This window comes from Vipera berus (assembly GCF_964194415.1).
Source record: "Vipera berus genome assembly, chromosome: 3".
Taxonomy (NCBI): domain Eukaryota; kingdom Metazoa; phylum Chordata; class Lepidosauria; order Squamata; family Viperidae; genus Vipera; species Vipera berus.
In genome coordinates this window covers 137830021-137852390 of record NC_138204.1, presented here as the reverse complement: position 1 = coordinate 137852390, position 22370 = coordinate 137830021, and the positions used below count along the sequence as shown (strand labels likewise).

The 22370-nt window shown below is 36.7% G+C and overlaps 1 protein-coding gene across 1 annotated transcript in view; it reads left to right on the top strand.

The window, feature by feature from the left end:
- Positions 1–21895, top strand: part of CDH9 (cadherin 9) — a gene marked incomplete at both ends in the record, with an annotated part of 110328 nt that extends 88433 nt beyond the window's left edge. Inside the window, 5 exons of the mRNA XM_081324642.1 lie at positions 4433–4569; positions 6379–6500; positions 17300–17417; positions 17515–17766; positions 21405–21895. Coding sequence (XP_081180768.1) covers positions 4433–4569; positions 6379–6500; positions 17300–17417; positions 17515–17766; positions 21405–21895 — 1120 coding nt within the window. The remainder of the gene's footprint in view (positions 1–4432; positions 4570–6378; positions 6501–17299; positions 17418–17514; positions 17767–21404) is intronic.
- Positions 21896–22370: the final 475 nt, after the last annotated feature.

Here is a 22370-nt window from a genome sequence, read left to right as displayed (position 1 = left end):
CAGATACTGTACAAATTCCTCAGCTCTACCCTGCAAGGGGTCATCCCTCGGTCGCTGGTTGAGCAGTGAGCAGGTCACTCTAAACAGGGCGGCTGGGTGGTTATCTGTGGACGCAATGAGAACGGAAAAGTAAACAGATATGTCAAGGCTGTGTCTGAATCCAAGTCCTAAGGTTAATTGCCACCAAAATATGGCTAGTATTTAATTGCATTCAGCTCTGCCTAGGTTAAATACAAAGCAAAGAAGAATTTTCATCTTGATACTACCACAAGCCCATCAGGCCTAAAAGGTCTTGCAGGAGCAATATTTATAGCTGTGACTCAGTGATTTCCAAACTGCTCTCATGACAGTTTCTAATTGTGACATTCAACCAGTTTTCTTCAGAGAGCCCAAGGCTTTTAACTGTCTAAAATGCTTCATAGTCCCAATTGTCAGCTGTAATCTATGAGGATGATTTGTGGTAAAAATACACATACCCACATAAGACTCTTTAGGCTTAATAAGGTGAAATAGTTTCATTCATGAAAAGTAGACCCTTTTCCCCAATGCCCCTCTGGAAATTAGGAATCTCATCACCATCAATGCTCTCTATCCTGTTTAAAAATGATGTCTCATTTTGTTTATGAGCCAATCTGATGCTAACCGTGGGTGATCTAGCTATCTCTGTTTAATTTGGAGTAGAGTAGAAGAGCTCTTGGATTGAAAATGAACATCCTGCAATATTTCATAATGAATCATAATTATATTTAACGGAAGTACACACCATAGACCAGTAATGTGGACAATAATGTGAAGGGTAATACTGTGGATCTCAATGTCCTTTAGGTCTACTAGATATTCCTAAAACTGATTAAACATAATACGACATGACCACAATTTGGACCAGAATTGTCATTGTTCTGCAAAGCAATTCCTAAATATGTTGCCCCAGATTTTATCGGGAGGTGTTTTTTTTTCCATGGTTGTTAGGCAAATCTGTGGTTGCTAAGTGAAATGTGCATCATTAAGTAAATCTGGCTTCTTACTGTGCTTGTTGGAAGCCAATTGGGAAGGTTGCAAATGGTGATCTTATGTTCCTGGGATATGGCATACATCATAAATACATGCCAGTTGCCAAGTGCCCAAATTTTGATTACTGCAATGGTTATAAGTGCAAGGATGAGTCAGAAGTCTCTTTTGCAATGCTGTTGTAACTTCAAAATGGTTGCTAAACCAATGGTTATAAAGTGTATTTGTTAAATGGCAGTGTGCCATATATATATATGGGAATGCATGTAATGAGTCCATATGGTCTATATGTCCAAAGAGGAATCATATTGATGAAATGGGAAAAAGGCCTACATCATTTTAATAGCCTGCTTTTTGTTCTTTTTTCCTTAACATTGGATATGATTAGGTGTGGGGTTTTGTGTGTATATAAACAAATTTTAGTTTTGTTTAATTTTTTAAGTTATCAGTTATCTTTTTAAAACCTTTTTTGCTCCCTAGATATTTGAGTATGAGGTTGGTTTTTTTTTATATCATATATGATACATATGTATGTTCCTGTGGAAGTGTGTAGGGTTAAATTTTTTCTTTAAAATACATTGTGTTGTATACAATTGCTATATAAATATGTAATTTCTTATAATACTGCAAACTACTATCCAATTGTTTTCAAGAAATGTTAACTGTAATATTTTTAAAAGTTTAATCTTTTAAAATTAGTCTTCAAAGTTCATAAGGCTCAGGAATGTACTTTAAAAATGACAACCATGTGGTATATATATATATACATACATACATACATACACACACACACACACACACACACACACACATATATATATATATAAAACTGGAATCCCAGATGTAGACATTTGAAATCAGTGAAAATAAAAGCGATGAACTCCGGGATATAAGAAAAAAAATCTTCTTTATTGCTGAGCTTTCGTCAACAAGCTGTTGACATCATCAGAGCAAGGGCTGAATGATAAGGGAGTCAGTACTTACACTTATATGGCAGTTATAACGTTCAAATTGTGGAATGTGGGTGTGGCCTATTTGTGACAAGCCCACTCATGTATAATCACAGTGGTTCCGGCTTTGTTGGAAAAGGCTGGTCTCTGGTTGATTTTTAAAAGTCGCGCCTAGCAGCTGCTTGGCACATATCAGCTGTTAGGCGCGTAACTCTCGTCGCGTCGCATGCAGTCATGCACTGGCTGACAGGCTGTTCATTCGAAGTAGAGTTAAGGAGGTCATCTCGTTCCCTCGCATGCGGTCGTCACAGGCTTGATTCTGCTGTGGAAGGGAGCAGATGTCCTCGTGGAGCGTGTAAGTGATTCGCTCTCCTTCGTGTTTCTTTACCTGGTTGCTGTAAAATTGGCTCGTTTGTGTGATTTGGTTTGTCGGATCTTGAAACTCTTTGTGTGTAGTTGTTGTGTGTGTCTGTCTTGTTTTGCATGGTTGTTTGGTGTGTTTGAATGGAAGTCAGTGTTATGGTTGTCAGTTGTGAGTGATTTTGTGGGATGTTTGATCTGGTTTGTTATTTTTTGTTTTATTGTGCATGGTGGGACAGATTTCAGTTTTGATTGTGGTCTCAAGATTCTGTTGTTGTTTGGGTGTTGTGTGTGTTTGTTTTGTTGTGTGTGGTTATTTAGTGAAGTTGCAAGATTTGTGTCTTGGGTGTTGTGGTCAGAAGTGGTGTTGTCTTTATGCGTAGAAGTGTCAGATGGTGTGTTGGTTATGCAAGCTATCATTGTTGTGTTAGAATTCTGTCTGTTGTTTAGTTCAATTGGAATGGATTGTGTTACAATAATCTCAGCTGTTGTGTTGATATGGTGTTTGACAGGTGGGTGGAGTAGTGTGTTTGTGTCTTTGTTGATTGTATTTAAGCATTTGGATGTTTTGAGTTTGAATTATTACCACCATACCAAACTCTGAGAAGGCATTTACAACAACACATGATCAAAACTGAAATCTGTCCCACCATGCACAATAAAACAAAAAATAACAAGCCAGATCAAACATCCCACAAAATCACTCACAACTGACAACCATAACACTTACTTCCATTCAAACACACCAAACAACCATGCAAAACAAGACAGACACACACAACAAGCACACACTAAAAGAGTTTTAAGATTCAACAAACCAAATCACACAAACGAGCCAATTTTACAGCAACCAGGTAAAGAAACACAAAGGAGAGCAAATTGCTTACACACTCCACGAGGACATCTGCTCCCTTCCACAGCAGAATCAAGCCTGTGACGACCGCATGCGAGGGAACAAGACAACCTCCTTAACTCTACTTCGAACGAAGAGCCTGTCAGCCAGCGCATGACTCCACGCGGTTCGACAAGAGTTACGCGCCTAACAGCTGAAATGTGCCAAGCGGCTGCTAGGCGCGACTTTTAAAAATCAACCAGAGACCAGCCTTTTCCAACAAAGCCGGAACCACTGTGATTATACATGAGTGGGCTTGTCACAAATAGGCCACACCCACATTCCACAATTTGAACGTTATAACTGCCATATAAGTGTACGTACTGACTCCCTTATCATTCAGCCCTTGCTCTGATGATGTCAACAGCTTGTTGACAAAAGCTCAGCAATAAAGAAGATTTTTTTCTTATATCCTGGAGTTAATTAATTCATAGTTCGCTTACTGAAAGATGGAAAATAAACATTGCAAATAAAGAAACCACTTAGGCAAATGCATTAAAAAAAAGTTCACAATTTTCCTGTCTGGGTTCTCAGGAAATAAAACTGAGCTCCTCCCCCTGCAAATGAATTATAGTTTAGTTCTTCGGAATTTAGAAGTAATTAGAGTAGAAATTCCAGTCACCAGAACTGCTTCTTTGAACACATCTTTTTACTGTTTTTGTATGTTGCCCTTACAGCTATTTGGGAAGTAAATCAGAATAAGAAAAAAAGATTTATGAAAAATACAAGCATACATCCTGACACACTTCTGACATCTAATGGCAGTATCAAAATTGGTATCCATAACAACGTTCCAATATACATGTGGTATTCTGACATGGCTATGTAAGAGTACAGATACAACAGGATGGCTTAGATTTTTGAAATTCTTGAGTTCTTTCTTTTGTGCTATTCTGTGGAAACGTCAATTTAACTAATGCATGAAAAAAAGTATCAGATGCGTTTACGTTGACTTGTCTTCTATCTCCTTGCATTTTCTTCTATTTTCTGTTTGTTCCAGGAAAAATGCCAAGAGCCATTTGAGTAGTAAATATATTTCTGCAAATCAATCAATAAATACATTTAATTTCTTGAAATAAAAAAGGGAACAATCCCTAATGCTCTACTGTTGAATGCATGAACTTTTGTAGCTGTACAGCATCTTAAGCCTTTCTTAAAACAACAAAAAAATCAAAAGAATGTTGTAATAGAAAATGGTAAGACTTGTTTTATCATTCGGTAGATATTCTTTGGATCGTCACACTGATTTGGACCGAATATTCAACATCTACTCAGGAAATGGTTCCATATTTGTTTCTAAGACCCTCGATCGAGAAGCAGCCCCATGGCATAACCTCACCGTGGTTGCAACTGAAATTAGTAAGTTGTATGTATACTATAAAGTCAGTTTGAAAGGAAGAGGAGGAAATGATATGTTGAAAGCTGGACTTTTATGCATGCATTATTATTTACGACACATGACCTTATACCCAGCAACCAAATGTGTGTTCCACTATTTTTGCTTGCACATGACCCCCAATGTAATTATATTTACATGTTTTTATAAATTCCTTTATAATACAATTTGTATGAAATAAGATATCAGTGCATTTTAAACGCAAATGAAGATAGAAAATAAACATTTTTAAGGCTACCAAATATGGCTTTCAAAAATCCAAGCTACAACTAGATGGCAGCCCAGTCCTATGGAAAACAAATCCTTTATATTTTGCATAGTTTTTTTCTTCTTCTTCAAGATATACCAGATTTGTTTGGTTTGTTAGTTTACAGTGTAATATTTCTGGCATTTCCTAATAATCCTGAAAATGACTTTTTTTTAAAAAAAGTACATGATACACCCATAAAATTTAGTGAGAAAATAGGTAGTAGGTTTAAACTAGCTTGAAGTTGCTGTAACCCATCTTTTACTGGTCAATGCTAAATAGAAAACACATAACTATTTTGCTTGACCAAATTATTGTGGCAAACATAGAGAGCAATTTTGCCTGGTTTCTCAACATCTTGCCAGAATCTCCCACCCATTAGTTTTAAATTGAACAGACAGTTTCTCTGACTTATTATAAGCCACTGCCCACAGTTTCAAGCAGGAACTTTACTCATATGAACTGAAAATATTGAAGATTGAACAAAGTGATGATTTACTTGCAAAATACATCTGCCGTGCCGAGCATTAGATCTTCTCTTGCATGTTTGCATGAAAGTTAATAGGCTCTCTCTAGTGTATGCAGTGCTTTTTTTGTAAAAGAAAAAGGTGCCGGAACTCACACATGTCATACAACCCGCCTTGCCTACCCTACAAGGTTCCATCCAAAAAAGGTGCCAGAACTCTGTTCTGAGCGTTCTATGAGGAAAAAAAAACCCCTGAGTGTATGAGAGTGAAAGCTTGGGACTGCTGCATTTAGAGAGAATTTCCAAAAAGCAACGACAAAGCCTAGTCCCTATACAAATTTATTGGGGGGGGGGGAATCCTATATATTCAATGGGAAAGTGTGTTGGATTTCAGCTTCAATATGAAATGTTAATATGGGCATTTATTAATGTATTAAATTTCTATATTGCCACAGGCAAAACAGTTTTGGTGAGATAACTTTAGGAATGTCTTAATTGCACAGTGCCCTTGACAGCCAAGGCCAAAGCAAAGGTTTTATTATCTTTAGTCCTATGTACGTTAAAAAGAAACGTAGTTGGCAAGACATTCAGTTGAAAGCAGAAATGTCTGAATTGAGATATATAGGATTGCACTGAATCTATATACTTTCTCCTTCTGCCAAATAAATATTTTGAAGTCCCCACAGGCAACTGTAGCAAATGGAGCTTTTGACAAAATGACAGAGCAACATTATGGTATCACAAAGCAAGCTCTGCCCCCTACCTACTTGCATGAAAATCATGATTCAAGAAAAATGGAGTTTGTGTCAAGATTGCAAGAATTCATATTTCATTATTTGCTCCTCTGTATCCCTCTGTAGATGACCACGAAAGTGCTCCTAATTCTTGGAATACATTTTTTTAAATGTTATTATATAAATAATTTCAGAATGACATTTCTAAAGGATATTTTGAGTTGTGCTATGCTTACAACATAGGCACTGACAGTTATCCTTGAATCTTAGAAAAGGAAGTGATACACTATTGTGATCAAATTCCATTTTGTCCATTTTGTTACAGGCAATCCAAAACAAAGTACTCAGACTCCCATCTTCATTCGGATTTTAGATATAAATGATCATGCCCCAGAATTTGCCAAGTTCTATGAAACTTTTGTTTGCGAGAATGCAAAAGCAGGACAGGTAATACAGCAATATTATCACGTCTGATTAACTGTGACAGCATGCTCCGTCTCAATTATAAAAATGAATTTATCATTTTTTAAAAAATAAGTTATGTTTCAATAATCTCAACTCTAACAACTATTTTGCTTCACCAATGTTCTGATTAAAAGAAAATAGATGTAGTTCATTTGGTTTCATGGCAATACACAACAGCTTTCAGAAGTTATCAGTAATATAATCACACATATAAAATTATGTGTGTCCTTAAAAATGAAAAATGAAACTAATAATTTAAAGTTCAAAAATAGAACCATAAACTAAACACCATCACCATAATTTCCAAACATGCTACACAAAAGTTCTGCTTTAACCAATTTTTGGAAATCTATAATTGAAGAAGCTAGTTAATCCAACTACTAGAGGGATGAAATCCCAAAAACAGGGTTACTACTCTAATTACATTACAAACACAGTGTGTTTGGGCCTCAGACTGCCATACTTGAGTGAGAAATCATCAGCGGAGTGGAGAAGTTGATTTCAAGTGTGAAAGACAGTTCTGTAATTACATCTGTAATACACTTTACCTGGGATTACCTTCTAAAACTTTGAGCTAGTCCAAAGTGCAATAGTCTGGCTGCTGGAAAATACTTGCTGGCCTAAACACATTACACCAGTGTTTTGGTCCTTGTGTTACCTTTCTATTAGCTTCCAAGTGCAATTCAAATGACAGCTTTGACCTTTGAAGTCTGAGACCCAGATTAGGATGACCTTCAACCCATCTTAGACTGCCTGACCTAGATGTCCTAGACCTAGAAGAAACTGCTTTTGGCCCCTCAGTTATACAACTAGCAGGTTCTCCTAGATAATTCACACACATTTTTTCCAGATTTATTGTATGTTATTAATATTATACCACAGATATTTTAATGTACTAATTTACTGAATCTAAGCTGTGAAATTATTTGATTGCAGTAAGTATCCAAATAAATAAAAATTGAATCCTATTTTACATAGCGAGATAATGTTAACTAATTATGGTGAAATACAGTGTCTACTCTGACAGACCCCTGCTTCTATGGATCTGCTGCTAGTTCTTGTGCTGCTATGATCAATGTTCAGTCCAGCCCTTTCCAGCCACTGATAGGATTTCCCATGTCAGCCAGAGTTTCTACATCCCATGCATTTTCATGGCACTTCCTCTGCTTGATCTTTAACCCATGGCTGCTGCTGCTTCTGGCATTTATTTAACAGCTCATCTTTTGGTGCCGTCTTACTGAGGCATTCCAGTTGCTCTGGGTTTCATCCAGGATGGTGGCTTTGACACTCACAAGATCCTGTCCACTTTCTTTCTGACTGATATATACTTTCTGGGTATTGGACCAGGGGTGGATATTCTGTACCTTGTGAGGAACCTCTAGGTTTTCACACCAGCAGCCTCCATGTCCTCCTTTGGCCAGTTCACTATACTGACAGGGAATGTGATGACTGGCAGGGCATACATGTCAATGGCATGGAACTTCTTTTTGCCACTGAGCTGACACTTACAGGGCCTGCTTATCCTTTGTTGATAGTTGAATGTTGCTAACTTCATTGCCCTTCTCATTGTGGTTCCCATGTGAGACATCAAGGTATTTGGCATTTCTTGGTATTTGAAGGATACCAACATATTTTGGGATTCCAAGGTACAGTATTTGAAAATGGTCTGTATATCTGCAATGTGGACTGCTGGTACTTCCACCCCATCAGTCTTAATTATTCTTTTTTCTCTTGGCTAACATCTGGCTACACTTCTCAAGTGCAAATAACATTCCAGTGTGTGTATGTGTGTGTGCGTGTATACATACATACATACATACATACACACATTATTTGTGTTTGTTGAAGTCAGACAATCTATTGGCCTATGTGTGTGTTTTATTCATCTTTCTCCAGTCTGTTTTCTCTCTCTTTCTTCTTTTGTTTTTCTCTTTCTCTGGTCATTTGAAATCTTATCAGGCTTACACAGATGCTTGAAAAAAGACATGTGTGCTGACAGGCACAGGGTGTTCTTGAGCTTCCAAAAGGTTTCTGAATCATTTTCAAAGCATGCACAGCCTTAAAAAATATATTACTAGGGAAAAGAGAAAGATATGATTAAAGCTTCCTTTAATTATACATTTCTGTACACCTGTATTCCAAAGTTCAATTGGCCTCCCCCAAAAAGTTGGGGTTTTTTATCACACTTTTATTACCACTGTTCATGCAAATTGACAGTAAAGAATCAATCATGGATCACAACCTCGCCTTTTCCTACCTGTGTTTATGAGATACAAGCCCCAGGAAATGAGCACAATTTCATTTAAAGATGTTGTAAAACAAATCAATGATATCATTACCACTTGTGTAATTAATGATCTTCTCCTTCTATCATATTAATCATTGAAATTTGACTGTCATGTTTCAGCTGGTTGGATGAGGGCTAGTAATGTCTTTGGGGGCACAGTTTGGGCTCTCTGCATAGAAGTACTTGCACCAGGTCAACTAAGAATGCTTTGCAACAGGGAAAAGTCTTCTTTTTTAAGGCCATTACATATGGAGCAGAAAATCAATAGCTAGTTCAGGGTAGATAGGAAGAATTATATGCTTGGCTGATTACTAATGCACACATACATATAAATAAATGTCCCTTTTAGAGTAGGGCTGTCAGTTGGGCTAAAGGATTGTTTAGTTATTTAGCTTTCCTCTGATTAATTAATTGATTTTGTACAGGTACAATTTACGTTCAGGCAATCTCAATGAAGTTGCCCCACTAAGAATTCTGAAGGAGATAAACAGGCCTTTGCATTCCTCAACTGCATTTTCAATGTCTTTCTCCATATGCTATGACTTGATTTAACTCTCCAGGTTCTTAGCTCTCTTGAGTTCCGGCTGACTGAAGTGACTTTAAAGCTTCCCCTTAGTTATAGTTCAGATACTATTTAGAGCTTGGCTCCATTTACAGCCAGCACAATGTAACTCAACTTAAGGAGAATAGAATGGGAGCACTGAGGACTAGCAAACTTTTTATTTTCTGATGTTACTCAAGGTTTACTATTATTTTTAGAAAAATACAGAAATCATTACTGAAGGAAAAAGGAGAATGGTGGGCCCTATGCATTTTTAGAAAAAAGGGGAAAAAACACCAACAAAAAGGGTGTGATTTATTTATTTCTGTCAGACAACATAATGCAACTGTGCAGGACACACAATCACATTTTTGTACTGTGATGTCATGAGGCACAAATCAGCATTTTAATGTTATTGTGGCTTATAACAGACACCTATGAAAGAAATCTTTCATTTTCTACTAGTATTCAAAACACTGGAATGTAAAGCTTTCCTTGTTCTCATTTAAGGTAAAGACAACATTTACCACAAAGGAAACTTAATACAGAAACTGGAGTGTATGGATGATGTAACTGACTCATGTACTGACTCATGTAAAGACAATTACACAAAGTCCTTTTCTAACTTAATGTAGAAACACATTTTGTAAATATAGTATTCCTATTACATTTTGTTATTTTGTATTACACTGCCTTGCTGATATTACTTTTGTTGAGAACAATGACACAATAGAAGCAGCATATTTGGGAGTACAATGTCCCCTCTTCCAATGCATCCTCTCATGCAAAAGAGTTCAGAAACTTTCACTCCATTTCAAATCTAAACTTTTAGATCTTTTCAATTAAATGCATTGCTTCCTTTCTTTCAAAATATATTTCCCATTATTTGGAAGAGTTTTGTTTATAAAATATCCAGATTCCATTCACAGGTGTATTATTTATATCCTTTGATTTGTAGTAACGGTCTCGACTTTAAATATCAGTGAAGCCTATAGGCTTATAACTTGCTATGCACTTTCTATTATTTTTACTTTTTATTTCATTTTGGTTTTTTTTAAAAAAACAACAACAAAGTGACTCAAGTGAGGAATGTTCTTCCGTGAAGATAGTCCATAAAAAAATATTTACTAGGCAATGGTATGAAAGCATGGTATTTATAAAATCAGTTTCCTTTGATGTGAATTTTATATATTGTCATGTTTAATAGAACAGCCAGTCTGATCCAATTGTTAAGGCATCCATTAAAAAAAAAAACCAGGAGACTGTGAGTTCTAACCCTGCTTTAGGCATGAAGGTTGGCCTGGTGACCTTGAGCGAGTCACTCTTTCTCAACCTAGCTCACCTCACAGGTTTGTTCTAAAGAAAATAGGAGGAGGAAGGCATGTTGGATATGTTCACCATTTTGAATTATTTCTAAAAATTATAAAGGCAAGAATAAAACATCTTTAAAAAGCTATCAGTAAAAAAATTTCAAGGTCATTTCAACAAGACCTGAAAGAATTGGCATGGGATAACATGGACCTAATTTTCCTAAGAAAAATAGATAAAATTCAACTTCTAGGACAATTCCTTCTTACATTCTCTGGAACTGTAAGTGTTCTTATTACTAGTCTCCCTAATTCACTTGCTTATCTTGCTTTTGTGAGCATCTACAAATTGGTAAATAGTTGATTTAATATTTGTAGGGGAGAACTTTTTTTATACGGTGCTTCAGGAAAGGTTGTAAAGCTTTATCTTGACAGAGGAATTAAAACTGTGGACAGTTTTTAGATTCCTATCTGGCTTATTGCCCCTGCAAGATGTCAACATAGGTAGAATTAAAGGAGTAACAGCAATTCTGAAGAGTAAAAACACCAATTTAAAGCAAAAATAATCTTTCACAACAAGGTTCTTTTGTGAACAATGAAAGTACTTTATAGTATATTCAACATTTGGAGTGCTTACTGCCACATCTTTATTCATAGTCCTTCCATAACTCTATTAAGTGGGAGGATGAATGGGAATTTTCCTCCATCAGAAGACCTACACATAAAAATAGTGTGACTATAAGCAGAAAGGAACAGCGCATTTATATGGTAAATTATATAAAGATTGAAAAGGTAAAATATTGTTACTACCTAATAATGACTGTTATTCAGAAACCAATAATTTTGACTGATGATATATCACTTTTTCTAGTCCTTGTGGTTAGAAAAAGCTAGCAATGAAATTTTCCAAGCAAGTGAGAAAAGTCTGAATAAGGAGGTATACTACCGCACAGTGGCTTCTACAACAAACAACAATGGTTCTAAAAGAACAACATGCATGTAATGACATAATACTACTATTATGTATTACTGCCAGGATATTCATATTGCTTTTTTACCCACTTTGATTCCCCACCCTCCCTCCATAGTTGCCCATCTATTGTCATATATGACCTATGACTTATTACTTGCTGTTTAAATTATACACTGTGAGCTTATGCACCGGAGACAAATTCCTTAGGTATCCAATCACACTTGGCCAATAAACCTATTCTATTCTATTCTATTCTATTCTATTCTATTCTATTCTATTCTATTCTATTCTATTCTATTCTATTCTATTCTATTCTATTCTATTCTATTCTATTCTATTCTATTCTATTCTATTCTATTCTATTCTATTCTATTCTGGTCTGGTCTGGTCTGGTCTGGTCTAGTCTGGTCTAGTCTTTATTATTTAGATGGGCTATAATGTTTTAGAAAAGAGGTTTCCATGACAATTTGTTAGATCTTGGGATATTTCTTGTATAGCTGAGAGTAAACTAGAAGAACCAATCTTGTTGCAAACTAGAAACTAAAGCTCTTCATGCTTTAAAATGAAATGTGTGTGAGAGGCATGGTGTGGAGAGCAAGGGGTATACGAGATGGGCAGCATGGGTTGGGGAGGGTGCAAGGAGTAAATGAGAGAAGAAAGTCGAAGAGCCTACACAACAGACACAGTGCAGGTCAGTGAGCGTATGCAAGAGGTTGCACAAGAGGTCCAGTGGAGGTCAGTGAAAGTGGATGAGAATGCAAGGGAGAGGTGCAAGAGGCAGATTTTATGTTGGAAAAGGTTCCTGAGAATACCATCTACAGCCAAAAACAACAACAAAAAAGATCATTGAACAAATCAATCAAGAGTTCTCAAGACACTCAAAGACAAATGAGTATCTCAAAATATATTATGGACACATTGCGATAAGACCTAGCTCTCTTGAGAAATCTGTAATGTATATTATCTTGAAGAACATCTATCTATATGATTGCTATGATAGCATCAACCTAATGGCACATAATCAATAAATCAATAAAGGATTGTATCTTTGCCCAAAATATTGTTCTTATTAGAAAGAATGGCAAACACTTTTTAAAAGAGGAAATAAGAGTACCTGAAATAATATTCAGAAATACCACTGACCTTATTTCCTTGTTCACTGGGTATTTGGCCTGTTTTTATCCTTATACATTTGTGTTTGCTGGCTGGTCTCTTTATTAAAGTGTGACAGAATACTCAAATTGTTAGTATAATTACTGGATAATTATTTTATTTATAATTTGTATTCTACAATAACCTTTCCTTCTAAACTCTATATTTTTTCAGAGCGGGGGCATAGGTGGTTATTTCCTTTTTTTTCTTCTTTATATGTTTGGGTTTTAAAAATTTCTCCAACCTGGTATGTTCAAGATATTTTATACTACTACTGCAATCAGCCTTGTCATATGTTGTCTGTGAAAAATTGAATTTGGAGTTCCACGTATTTGGAGAGTGCCAGTTTGGACCAGCATCCCTAATATGAGATTTATGTCACAAACAGCAAAGGGAAAAAAGTGAATGAAAAAACTATTGCAAGTTTTTATAGGAATAGAGTTTCATGAGCTGCCAAAATAGACTGTACTACAAGACAAATAAAGGCACTGAATGGAGACTGCTGGCCTCTATCTCTGTTCAAAAGGTACAGAAGAATAGGTTATTTCTGAGAAAAAAAATGAATAAAAAAAGCCATGTCCAAAAGTAACACATGAGTGTATTAACAAAAAAAGAAAGAAAGAAAGGAACCATCTTACATTTGGAAAAAAATATTATTAAGAATATGTCATAATTTTACAGAGTGAAAACAAAGCACCATCAAGCACTGTAAAACCAATACGAACCAAAATTGTATAGAATTAAGATGTTGGGCTGATAGCAGGACAACCCAGGTTCAAGTTAACCCCTCAGCCACATGAGCTTCCTGGATGACTCTGGCTAGTCACACTTTCTTAGCTGAAGACATCTCATAGGGTTGTTATTGGGAGAAGAAAACGCAAAACCACCTTCTGCTTCTAAAGAAAAGGCATGAAAAGGTACATATAGTCATGCCCACATGCATTTCTACCTGTCTAACATTGGTTTGAAGAGAGTATATGTTGAAAGCCTTCCTATTGTCAAGGAGATACAATATGAAGGGAGACAGAGATTGGCGTTCTCAGTAATGGTCCTTTTGTTAAAAAGAGCTTAGTTAAAGAGTGGTCTTCACCCCTTTTTGGCCTTTTGTAGAAAGGCAAAGACTTCTGGAGATTTAAACAGCTTGAGTAAGATCTGCTTCAAATATTGCATTGTTATGTTTATGGTTTATGGTTTTATTAGGTTGATAGTTTCTATATTGCTGCTTTTTTGTATGGTACTTTGTATACCATTTTGTATACTGCCCATAGACTTTGGGGTAGCATAGTTTACGAAGCTTACAAACAAATAAATAATCAGAGAAATTGCATTGAAAACAGTTTCCAGTAGATTTATGTTGAAACCTAAGTATTTTAGGGAAGCAGCAGGCAAAACCAGATGCAGGTGTTCTTACAGATATATTTTTTTTAAATAAAATATATTCAAAACATTGTGCCAGAATTCAACCTTATTAATGTGCAGATTATTGATTATCACAATCTGAGGTGGGATTAGGTTTAGGGTTATTCCCTGCTTCTAGTCACTTAGTTTTTCAAAACCAACTTTGTTCCCATCCTGAATTTTTAGTCATTCTGAACTGGATCATTTGGATGATTGGGTGCTGAGGTGGAGAGAAACTTAGTCAACCTACAATTTTCATTGTTCATTTCACTTGCAGAGCATTCCTTGCCACTTTTCCATGCTTACTCTTTGTGGTTCAGTGTTGGTGCCTTTTCAGTGAAAGGCAAAATGGACTTGATTTGTCTGCCAGTAGAAATCTTCAGCTGTGTATCATTTTCACAGTGCCATCTCCAACTCCAGCTAAGCATTTTGTTTCATCTCAAGGACTTGAGACTTGAAGTGTGTTTGATGGTGGGGCAGCACATGTGGAGTGGCTATAATTGTCACATAAGACACTCAAAGTGACTGGAGACTTCAGAGCTTGCTAAACAGAACAATGAGAATTCTTCAGCACACTGTAACTTACTAGCTGCAACTGGGAGTCAGCCATTTTCTGTGTATTTCTAGGAGAATGCCTACTACAAAACACAAAGTGATGTGCAGATTGTGCAGACAGTATACCTGAGCCATATATATTATTGCAGTAGGAGGCTAAGGTAAGAAGGTAAGGACTTGCAAGGCAAAAAAAAGAAAGAAAGAAAAAGAAAAATTAAATATTGCAAAGATCAGTTTCTAAGCTTAAGGACCCGAAATAATATTTAGGTATGCTGGACTTAAGAGGCTCTTCTTTTTTTATCACTCATACTTTATACTGCCTGTGGTCTTTCCTTGAAAGCACTATTTTTAGAAGATTATGTAAAAAAAAATCACAAGTGATATTTTTATGCCAAAGAACACCATATCCACATTTTATCATTTAAACTAACTAAAACAACCTAAGAAATCCTGTAGAGAAATATTTTGTCAGCAGCTGCCAATTGTCCTTCCATTGGACAATTCCTTGTTGCTGAGCTCTTATATATTTTCCTTCCAGGAAAGTAATTCCCAACAAATTTCCTTCCTCTGGATGTATTCCTGAACATATATATGTGTGTATGTTGTTGTGCTTGTGCTCATGTACACACACACACACATCAAATACACATGCACAGTTAACTTTAATATTATATGTATATATGTTTGTGTACACACACACACAAACATAAAGCATTAAAATGTGCATGTAAAAGTACTTTTTTATTCCATTATATTTTTCTCATGCTGTTTAGAATTACTATTATAATGACTGCTATGCTTTCACAGTGGCTAAAGCCCTTACCTTCTGAATAGTAGGCTGTCGGTTCAAAACCTGATATAATTTATTTTTAATATTAATTTTCTTTCTTTGAGCTTTCTGTCTTTAAGTACCTGCATAGTTGGCACACCAGTTACCAAGGAGCTGGTGGCAGGGGTGGGGAGGGGGATCCCTCTTTTTTTTAAAAAAAGGAAAGAGTAAAATTAGTAATTTTAAAAAAAATCTGCCAGCTTCATAATCAGAAAAAAATCTATTTACAAGGCAAGCGTTGCAATCATTATGTTATTACAGGATTGGTAAAGGCAGATTTACAAGGAAAGAGAAAGCATGGTAAAGCACTGAGTCAGTTGAAGCAATATTATTTTCTCTACAGAGTAGTCAATGAACTGCTGACATGTGTCATGTGAAATGCACTTGAGGCAACATAAAATGGAAAAGTGTACTTTAGAACAAAAAAATAAAATAAAATCAAGTCCTGGTGTCATTTTAACAGGGAGTGGGGGATTAATAGAGGGTAATGTCACCTGATTCTGTCCTCCAGAAATAGTTGCCTTCCCATTCTGCCAGTAGGGGTGGTGTGGAAAAGGAGGCTCAAAAGCCCTTTTTCTTCTGGAACAAGTGAGACAGCTGATGCTCTCATTGAGTGCTTGGACAAAGCAATGGGCTGACTTAGAGCCATTAATCTGAGATACAGTACAGACAAGATATCTTCCTTCTGAGTGTTTCTTCAATCCATCATTATCACCAGTAGGATTTTAGTTTGGATGGACCTCTGATTAATTTAGTATTCTGTATGAACTACAGTATGTAGCTACAGTATGTTCCATAAAGAATCTTTTTCATAGTTCAGCACACAGTCCATGTGATTTATTTTAATGTGTTTAAGCATGGGGTTGATTATTTTTTTTAAAAGTAGGAAGCACTAAACTGTTAACTAGAACTGAGTTGATTGTCTAATATTTGAGCCTTCCAAGCACTAATTATTCTTTTTCCCCCTCCCAATCCTTTAATACTCTTGGTTGGATATTCTTAGGTCTTGTACTCCCCCCCCCCCGCCTGCTGCTAGTTTTAAATTTGGTTTATGTGTTGCCGATGGTTTACAGCTCCTATTATTAATATTTTTCCCCTAGAGTTTGGCTTTGTTGTTTTATGATTTTTACATTATAGATGTTTGAGTCACCTGCATACCGCCCACTCAGATAAGCTTGATTATTACAGTATATATGAAAAGTACAATAATTAAGAAAAGGTAAAAAAAAATAATGGCTTTTAAAAAGAAGAAAGAAACTTATCTATCATACACTTCCTGGATGCTTCAAAATATTCCGAGAGCACTGTGCTATAGTTCACATATAGAATGCTAGCTTAATGTTAGGTTTCTTTGTTGCCCTACCTGAACTGTGAATATGGCTTATGCTATACCAAAACTTTCCTGTGATTACACATTTTGGAACTTTGGTAATGGTAAAATTGGGTATTTGTTATTATTATAATTATTATTTTTTTTAAAAAAATCTGATTAGTTTTCAGCAACCCACAGAGGTTATTGGGCACTTTGGTTGAAAACTGTTATGTTTCAGCAACAGATGGATAACTCCCTCACTGTGATGGGAAATTGTGCTAGAACTCCTTTGCACGTAGATCTGTTAAACTCAGTAAAACCATAGTTTTTTTTTAAACCACTTCAGGTATTTATCTGAACAGATTATGCTACAAAGTAAAAGATGTAGCATTTATATTCCTGACAACATATAATTATTTCTTTGCAGCTGATACAAACTGTTAGTGCCGTGGATAAAGATGAACCACCACGTGGACACAAATTTTTTTTTGAACTGGTGCCAGAATACACAGTCCATCCAAACTTTTCAATTGTGGACAACAAAGGTAGGCTTTAATTATTGGTTCTCTATGTTGCATTTTGATTCCTTTGCTGAAAATGTGTTAAATATAATTTTCCATGTCTTTGATTCTTCTGGTGCAGATAATACAGCAGGCGTTGTAACCAGACGGAATGGATATAGCCGCAGTAAAATGAGCGCCTATCTCCTGCCAATAATAATATTTGACAATGACTATCCCATCCAGAGTAGTACGGGCACACTGAGCATCCGAGTGTGTGCCTGTGACAGCAGGGGAAACATGCAGTCTTGTAATGCTGAAGCTTTGCTTCTACCAGCAGGCCTTAGCACAGGAGCACTCATTGCTATTCTGCTCTGCATTATTATTCTGCTGAGTAAGTGGATCATTTCCTCTTTCCTTCTTTGTACCTGGAAATTGTTAAAGGAGACCACATTTTCAGAAGAACTTGTTATCTCCTTAATCCAGGCTTTTGCAAATGGTAAATTCTCCAGCATTTAGGTGCTGGAGAACTCTTAATCTCATAAAGCCAAGGATGCAGCACAATCTAAAGATTGCCTGAGATGCTGGTGGACTACAAAACATTACCAATGGGCTGCATTTAGCTTGTTGGGTTAGTTATTGCAAGCAGGTTGGTCTTACTTAAAGGTTGGTCTTAAAATGGAATATTTCTAAAGAGTTCTGATACTGATGATGGCATGATGTTTATATTCAACAGTAATGTAGTACATCTTATTTTTGATTGATATCTCATATCTCATTTCAAATCTCTGTAGTTTCAAAAAAAAGAGAGAGATTATGTCAGATACTTAATGCATAAACAACTTTGACTATTTAGTACTGCAAGTTCTATGGTCTCCAGTAGATGGGAACTGCTGTTGATAGCAATAAATTGGTAATCACTAGAGATTAAAGTTGGTAATTTTTAAAGTTGGTATTTTTTAAAATTTATATATTTATATTTATCACCTACCATTTCTCAGGGGTTTAAGGCAACCTATATCAGGATCTCCATTCATCTCATAAGGATAGTTTTGCTTAGTGGTAAATGTACCAAAATCAGTTGTTTATCTGGGACAATGGTAGATATTTGTATTACTAAAATCATAACCTCACCATTATCCTTATTGCAAAACAGACGTCCATTTAGTCCTTAAAATAATCATGTGTCATATACTGTACAATTCTTAAAGTTCAAATTCCCATCTGGTCAGCTGGTATAAGAATTCACTATATTTGTCACATTGAATTATTGCACCTCAAAGTTCACCTTTGAGGACTGTAAGTAGAGAATGGAATACACCTGAGTTTTACTCTCTAATCATTTTGACCTCCATGAATTCAATTAACACAATTCACTATGGAATCTGAGAATTTGGTTTATTAAAATCCCAGATAACACCAAAAGTGATTCTCACACTCAGAGGTTTTAAATATAATTTTCCATGTCTTTGATTCTTCTAGTTTATTGAAATTTAAAGTTCATTTTCTGTAAAAAAAAAATTTAATGGGAAAAGTTAAAAATAAATAAATTACCAGAGGGAGAATAGAATCAAAAGAGTTTGAATTGTGTTGTGATAATGTTGATGGTGTTCTGTGTTGGATAGAAAGACATTAGGCACATAGTGGCTCAGTGGCTTAATGATGCTGGAGATGGTTTCAGCTTCAGTAGTTCGAACCTAGGCGTTGCCTGGCAAGGTGGGATCCTGTCATTCATGTCAGCTTCAGTCCACCTAACAGTTTGAAAGTATGTTCTGTGCAAGTAGATAGATAGGTACTACTTCAGTGTGGAAATGAGCTGGTGCTCTGTGCAGGCAGTCAGATTCCTGATGGTTCTGAATTTTCCTGGTTGCCGTGCCTTCTTGCGAGGCAGCTCTAGAAAGGGAGGGGGCCTTGGTTGATGCTGCAGGAAGAGCCACTCATCTTTCTCTCTGGTGCAAAGCATCCAAATAGTAATGAGATAGCATGTTTGTTTGTTTTTTGTGGTGTTTTTTTCAATTCAAGATGTTAAAACCCGTTCTTTAAATAAAGTGCCAGTCTTTAAGTATGACACTTGATGTTATTTCTCCTTATAACAATGACGAAGAATACTAGAGGAAGCTGACTGTAGATAAGGCCAAAAAAAAGAAGCTTGTTATTATGCCAACAAGCATTGTGAGGCTCTCCCCCCCTCCCCGAAATCAGTGCTGTATTCAAACGTTCTGAACAGAATAGACCAAACCAATAAGCCACCTGCATTTATTAGTCAACTTATTTCTGCAACATTTTAAATGATTCTCATTACAATGAAATCTTTCCTTGGGCATTTGATATCCATGGCTACAAAATATAGAAAGAGGTTTTCAAGAATGTGGGACCTAGGGCTATTGTCTAAATACACAAATGTGTGACCATACTCATGGATGACCACTAGTGTCTCCAGGATGCTCCTTTTGCCCTATTGGAAAAGGGGAATTGCTCGGAAGAGTGGGGAAAAGAAGGGCATTAAGAAGATCCAGACAAGGAGCATGAATGACTGGAGTGAATGGAAAAATGGGGGAAAACTACTTTAGGAATTTTTATTAACAACAGAATTGATAAAAAGCATATCTAGGCCAACGTTGATATATTGATATTTGGGGAAAATTGAAAACAAGTTGCAAGAGAGCTTAAACCCAAATAAAACAAATATTTTTATACAAGGGAAAGTATAGACAGCATATAACATTTGACAACATGTTGAATGGGAAAAAAAAGAATATACTGAGTCCATTTTTATGGATTGTTCTCATAATTTTATTTTAAAGCTGAGATTTCAATAGAGATGGCCCTTATTATTCAGATAACAGGTCTGTTTTTATCAACTGAATATACATAAAACTTCAACTAACAGAACCATATGCAGAGAAATTTGGAGAAATAATCATGTCATTCTATGTATTTCTTTTAAAAAGAAGGGAATATGGACTGGAGAAGCGTAATTCACCTGATTAAGGTCAGAGCATGACATCTATTTTAAAGACAAGGGGAATAAGTCAATTTATCTATTTATAGGTGTAGTTTAGAAAATAGCCTTTTTTAAAGGTTATCTATACCTCAAAACAGAGTTCCCCAACCTTTCCAGGTTTGCAGCCCTTGGGGGAGGGGGGAAAGAGGGGGTGGTTTTGTGGGAAGTGCAGGCAGGCATGCGTGCATGTGCACAAGCACCCATTGCTTGCATAAGTGTGAATGAGGCCAAGAGCAACCATGATGCTTGTGTGAGTGAGGCCCCAAGTGCTCTCACAAGTGATGCCCATGATGCTCGTGGAAGTGGGACTGCAAGTGGCTGTAATGTTCACGGGAGTGGAGCCCCGAGCATCTGCGACATTTGCATGAGTGGGGCTGTGCGTGCACAGCAGCCAGTCACCCATGCAGCCCAGTTGTGAATAGGCCATGGACTGGTAGTGAGCTGCAGCCCAAAGGTTGGGACCCCTACTTTAAAATGCTTGTATTGCTTTTCTTTTAATTAATTTAATTTCCTGGCTTGGCCTTATCCCATTTTCTGAATTCCCCTACTCATCCCAGGACAGGCGTCTTATGATGGTACTTCTGACTTTTCCCCAGAATTTCAAATATGCCTCCAGAGCCCAAAAGATCTATAATTTCTCCATATAAGTGGGAATATGGGTTAAAGATTAAAGTTCTTGATCCTATGGATAAATCATGAGACCCTCCTCTGCACTGGGATGAAATATACTGTAAATGCATCCTGGCTAGATTAATTATTTAAACAAGCCCATTCATATGTTGGTCAATATTTCCCCAAGCAAGATGTAAAGAATAATTCCTGTAGTTCATTCTGTGGTGATAAAGACGCTCTTTTCAATGAGTTTTTGTCCTTAACTTCTTTCATTTAAGAGTCTAATATTTATCTTTATCTTGCCTGTTGTGGTTAATGAGTCTTAAAGGTTCTTAGCTTTGCCAACATTGTTCCTAATCCAGGTGTTTCCTATTCAGTTCTCCTCACCCATCTCTATTGTTACTGTTGTCTTCCAGTACTGGTTGTGCTGTTTGCTGCAATGAAGCACCAGAGGAAAAAAGAGCCCTTGATCATTTCAAAAGATGACATCCGAGACAATATTGTCACCTATAACGATGAAGGAGGTGGGGAGGAAGATACCCAAGCCTTTGATATTGGCACGCTGAGGAACCCTGAAGCCAGAGAGGAAAGCAAAATGAGAAGAGATGTGATGCCAGAAACTATTTTCCAGATAAGGAGGACAGCATCTTTGTGGGAAAACATTGATATTCAAGATTTTATCCATCGAAGACTCAAGGAAAATGACTTGGATCCAACTGCACCTCCTTATGACTCTTTAGCAACATACGCCTATGAAGGGAATGATTCTATAGCAAATTCACTTAGTTCTTTGGAATCACTTACTGCAGATGGTGGGAATCAAGACTACGACTATCTGAGTGACTGGGGGCCACGATTTAAAAAATTAGCAGATATGTATGGTGGGGATGAGAGTGACCAAGACTAACTGTCTCCTTCAAGATTTCTGATGCAGCTCCAGCATTCCTGTGCATGAGCAGGGATCTCCTCTCCTCTCATCTCCTCTCCTCTCCTCTCCTCTCCTCTCCTCTCCTCTCCTCTCCTCTCCTCTCTTCTCCCATCCCCCTTCCCCCTCCCCTCCCCTCTCTTCTTCTTTTTAGTGGAGAGGTTGGGCAGTGGCCTTGTGCAAACAACCCGAGGATACTCATATGGAATATTCCTTGTATCTATAAAGGCCAGGTAGGGAGAGATGTCCTACATGGAAGGAGCACTTCATTGATGTTGGAGACTCTTGGATCATGGCCTGAAAATAGTATTTTGTGACTGGGTCCTTACTGATGAGATTGATGCCTCTGTAATTAGATTAAAGTGGCCTATATTCTCCTACTTGGAAAAAAAACCCACAATACATAGGTGTATGTTTTAGTAAAAGTTTGCTTAATAAGTCAGTGTGAATGAAAATG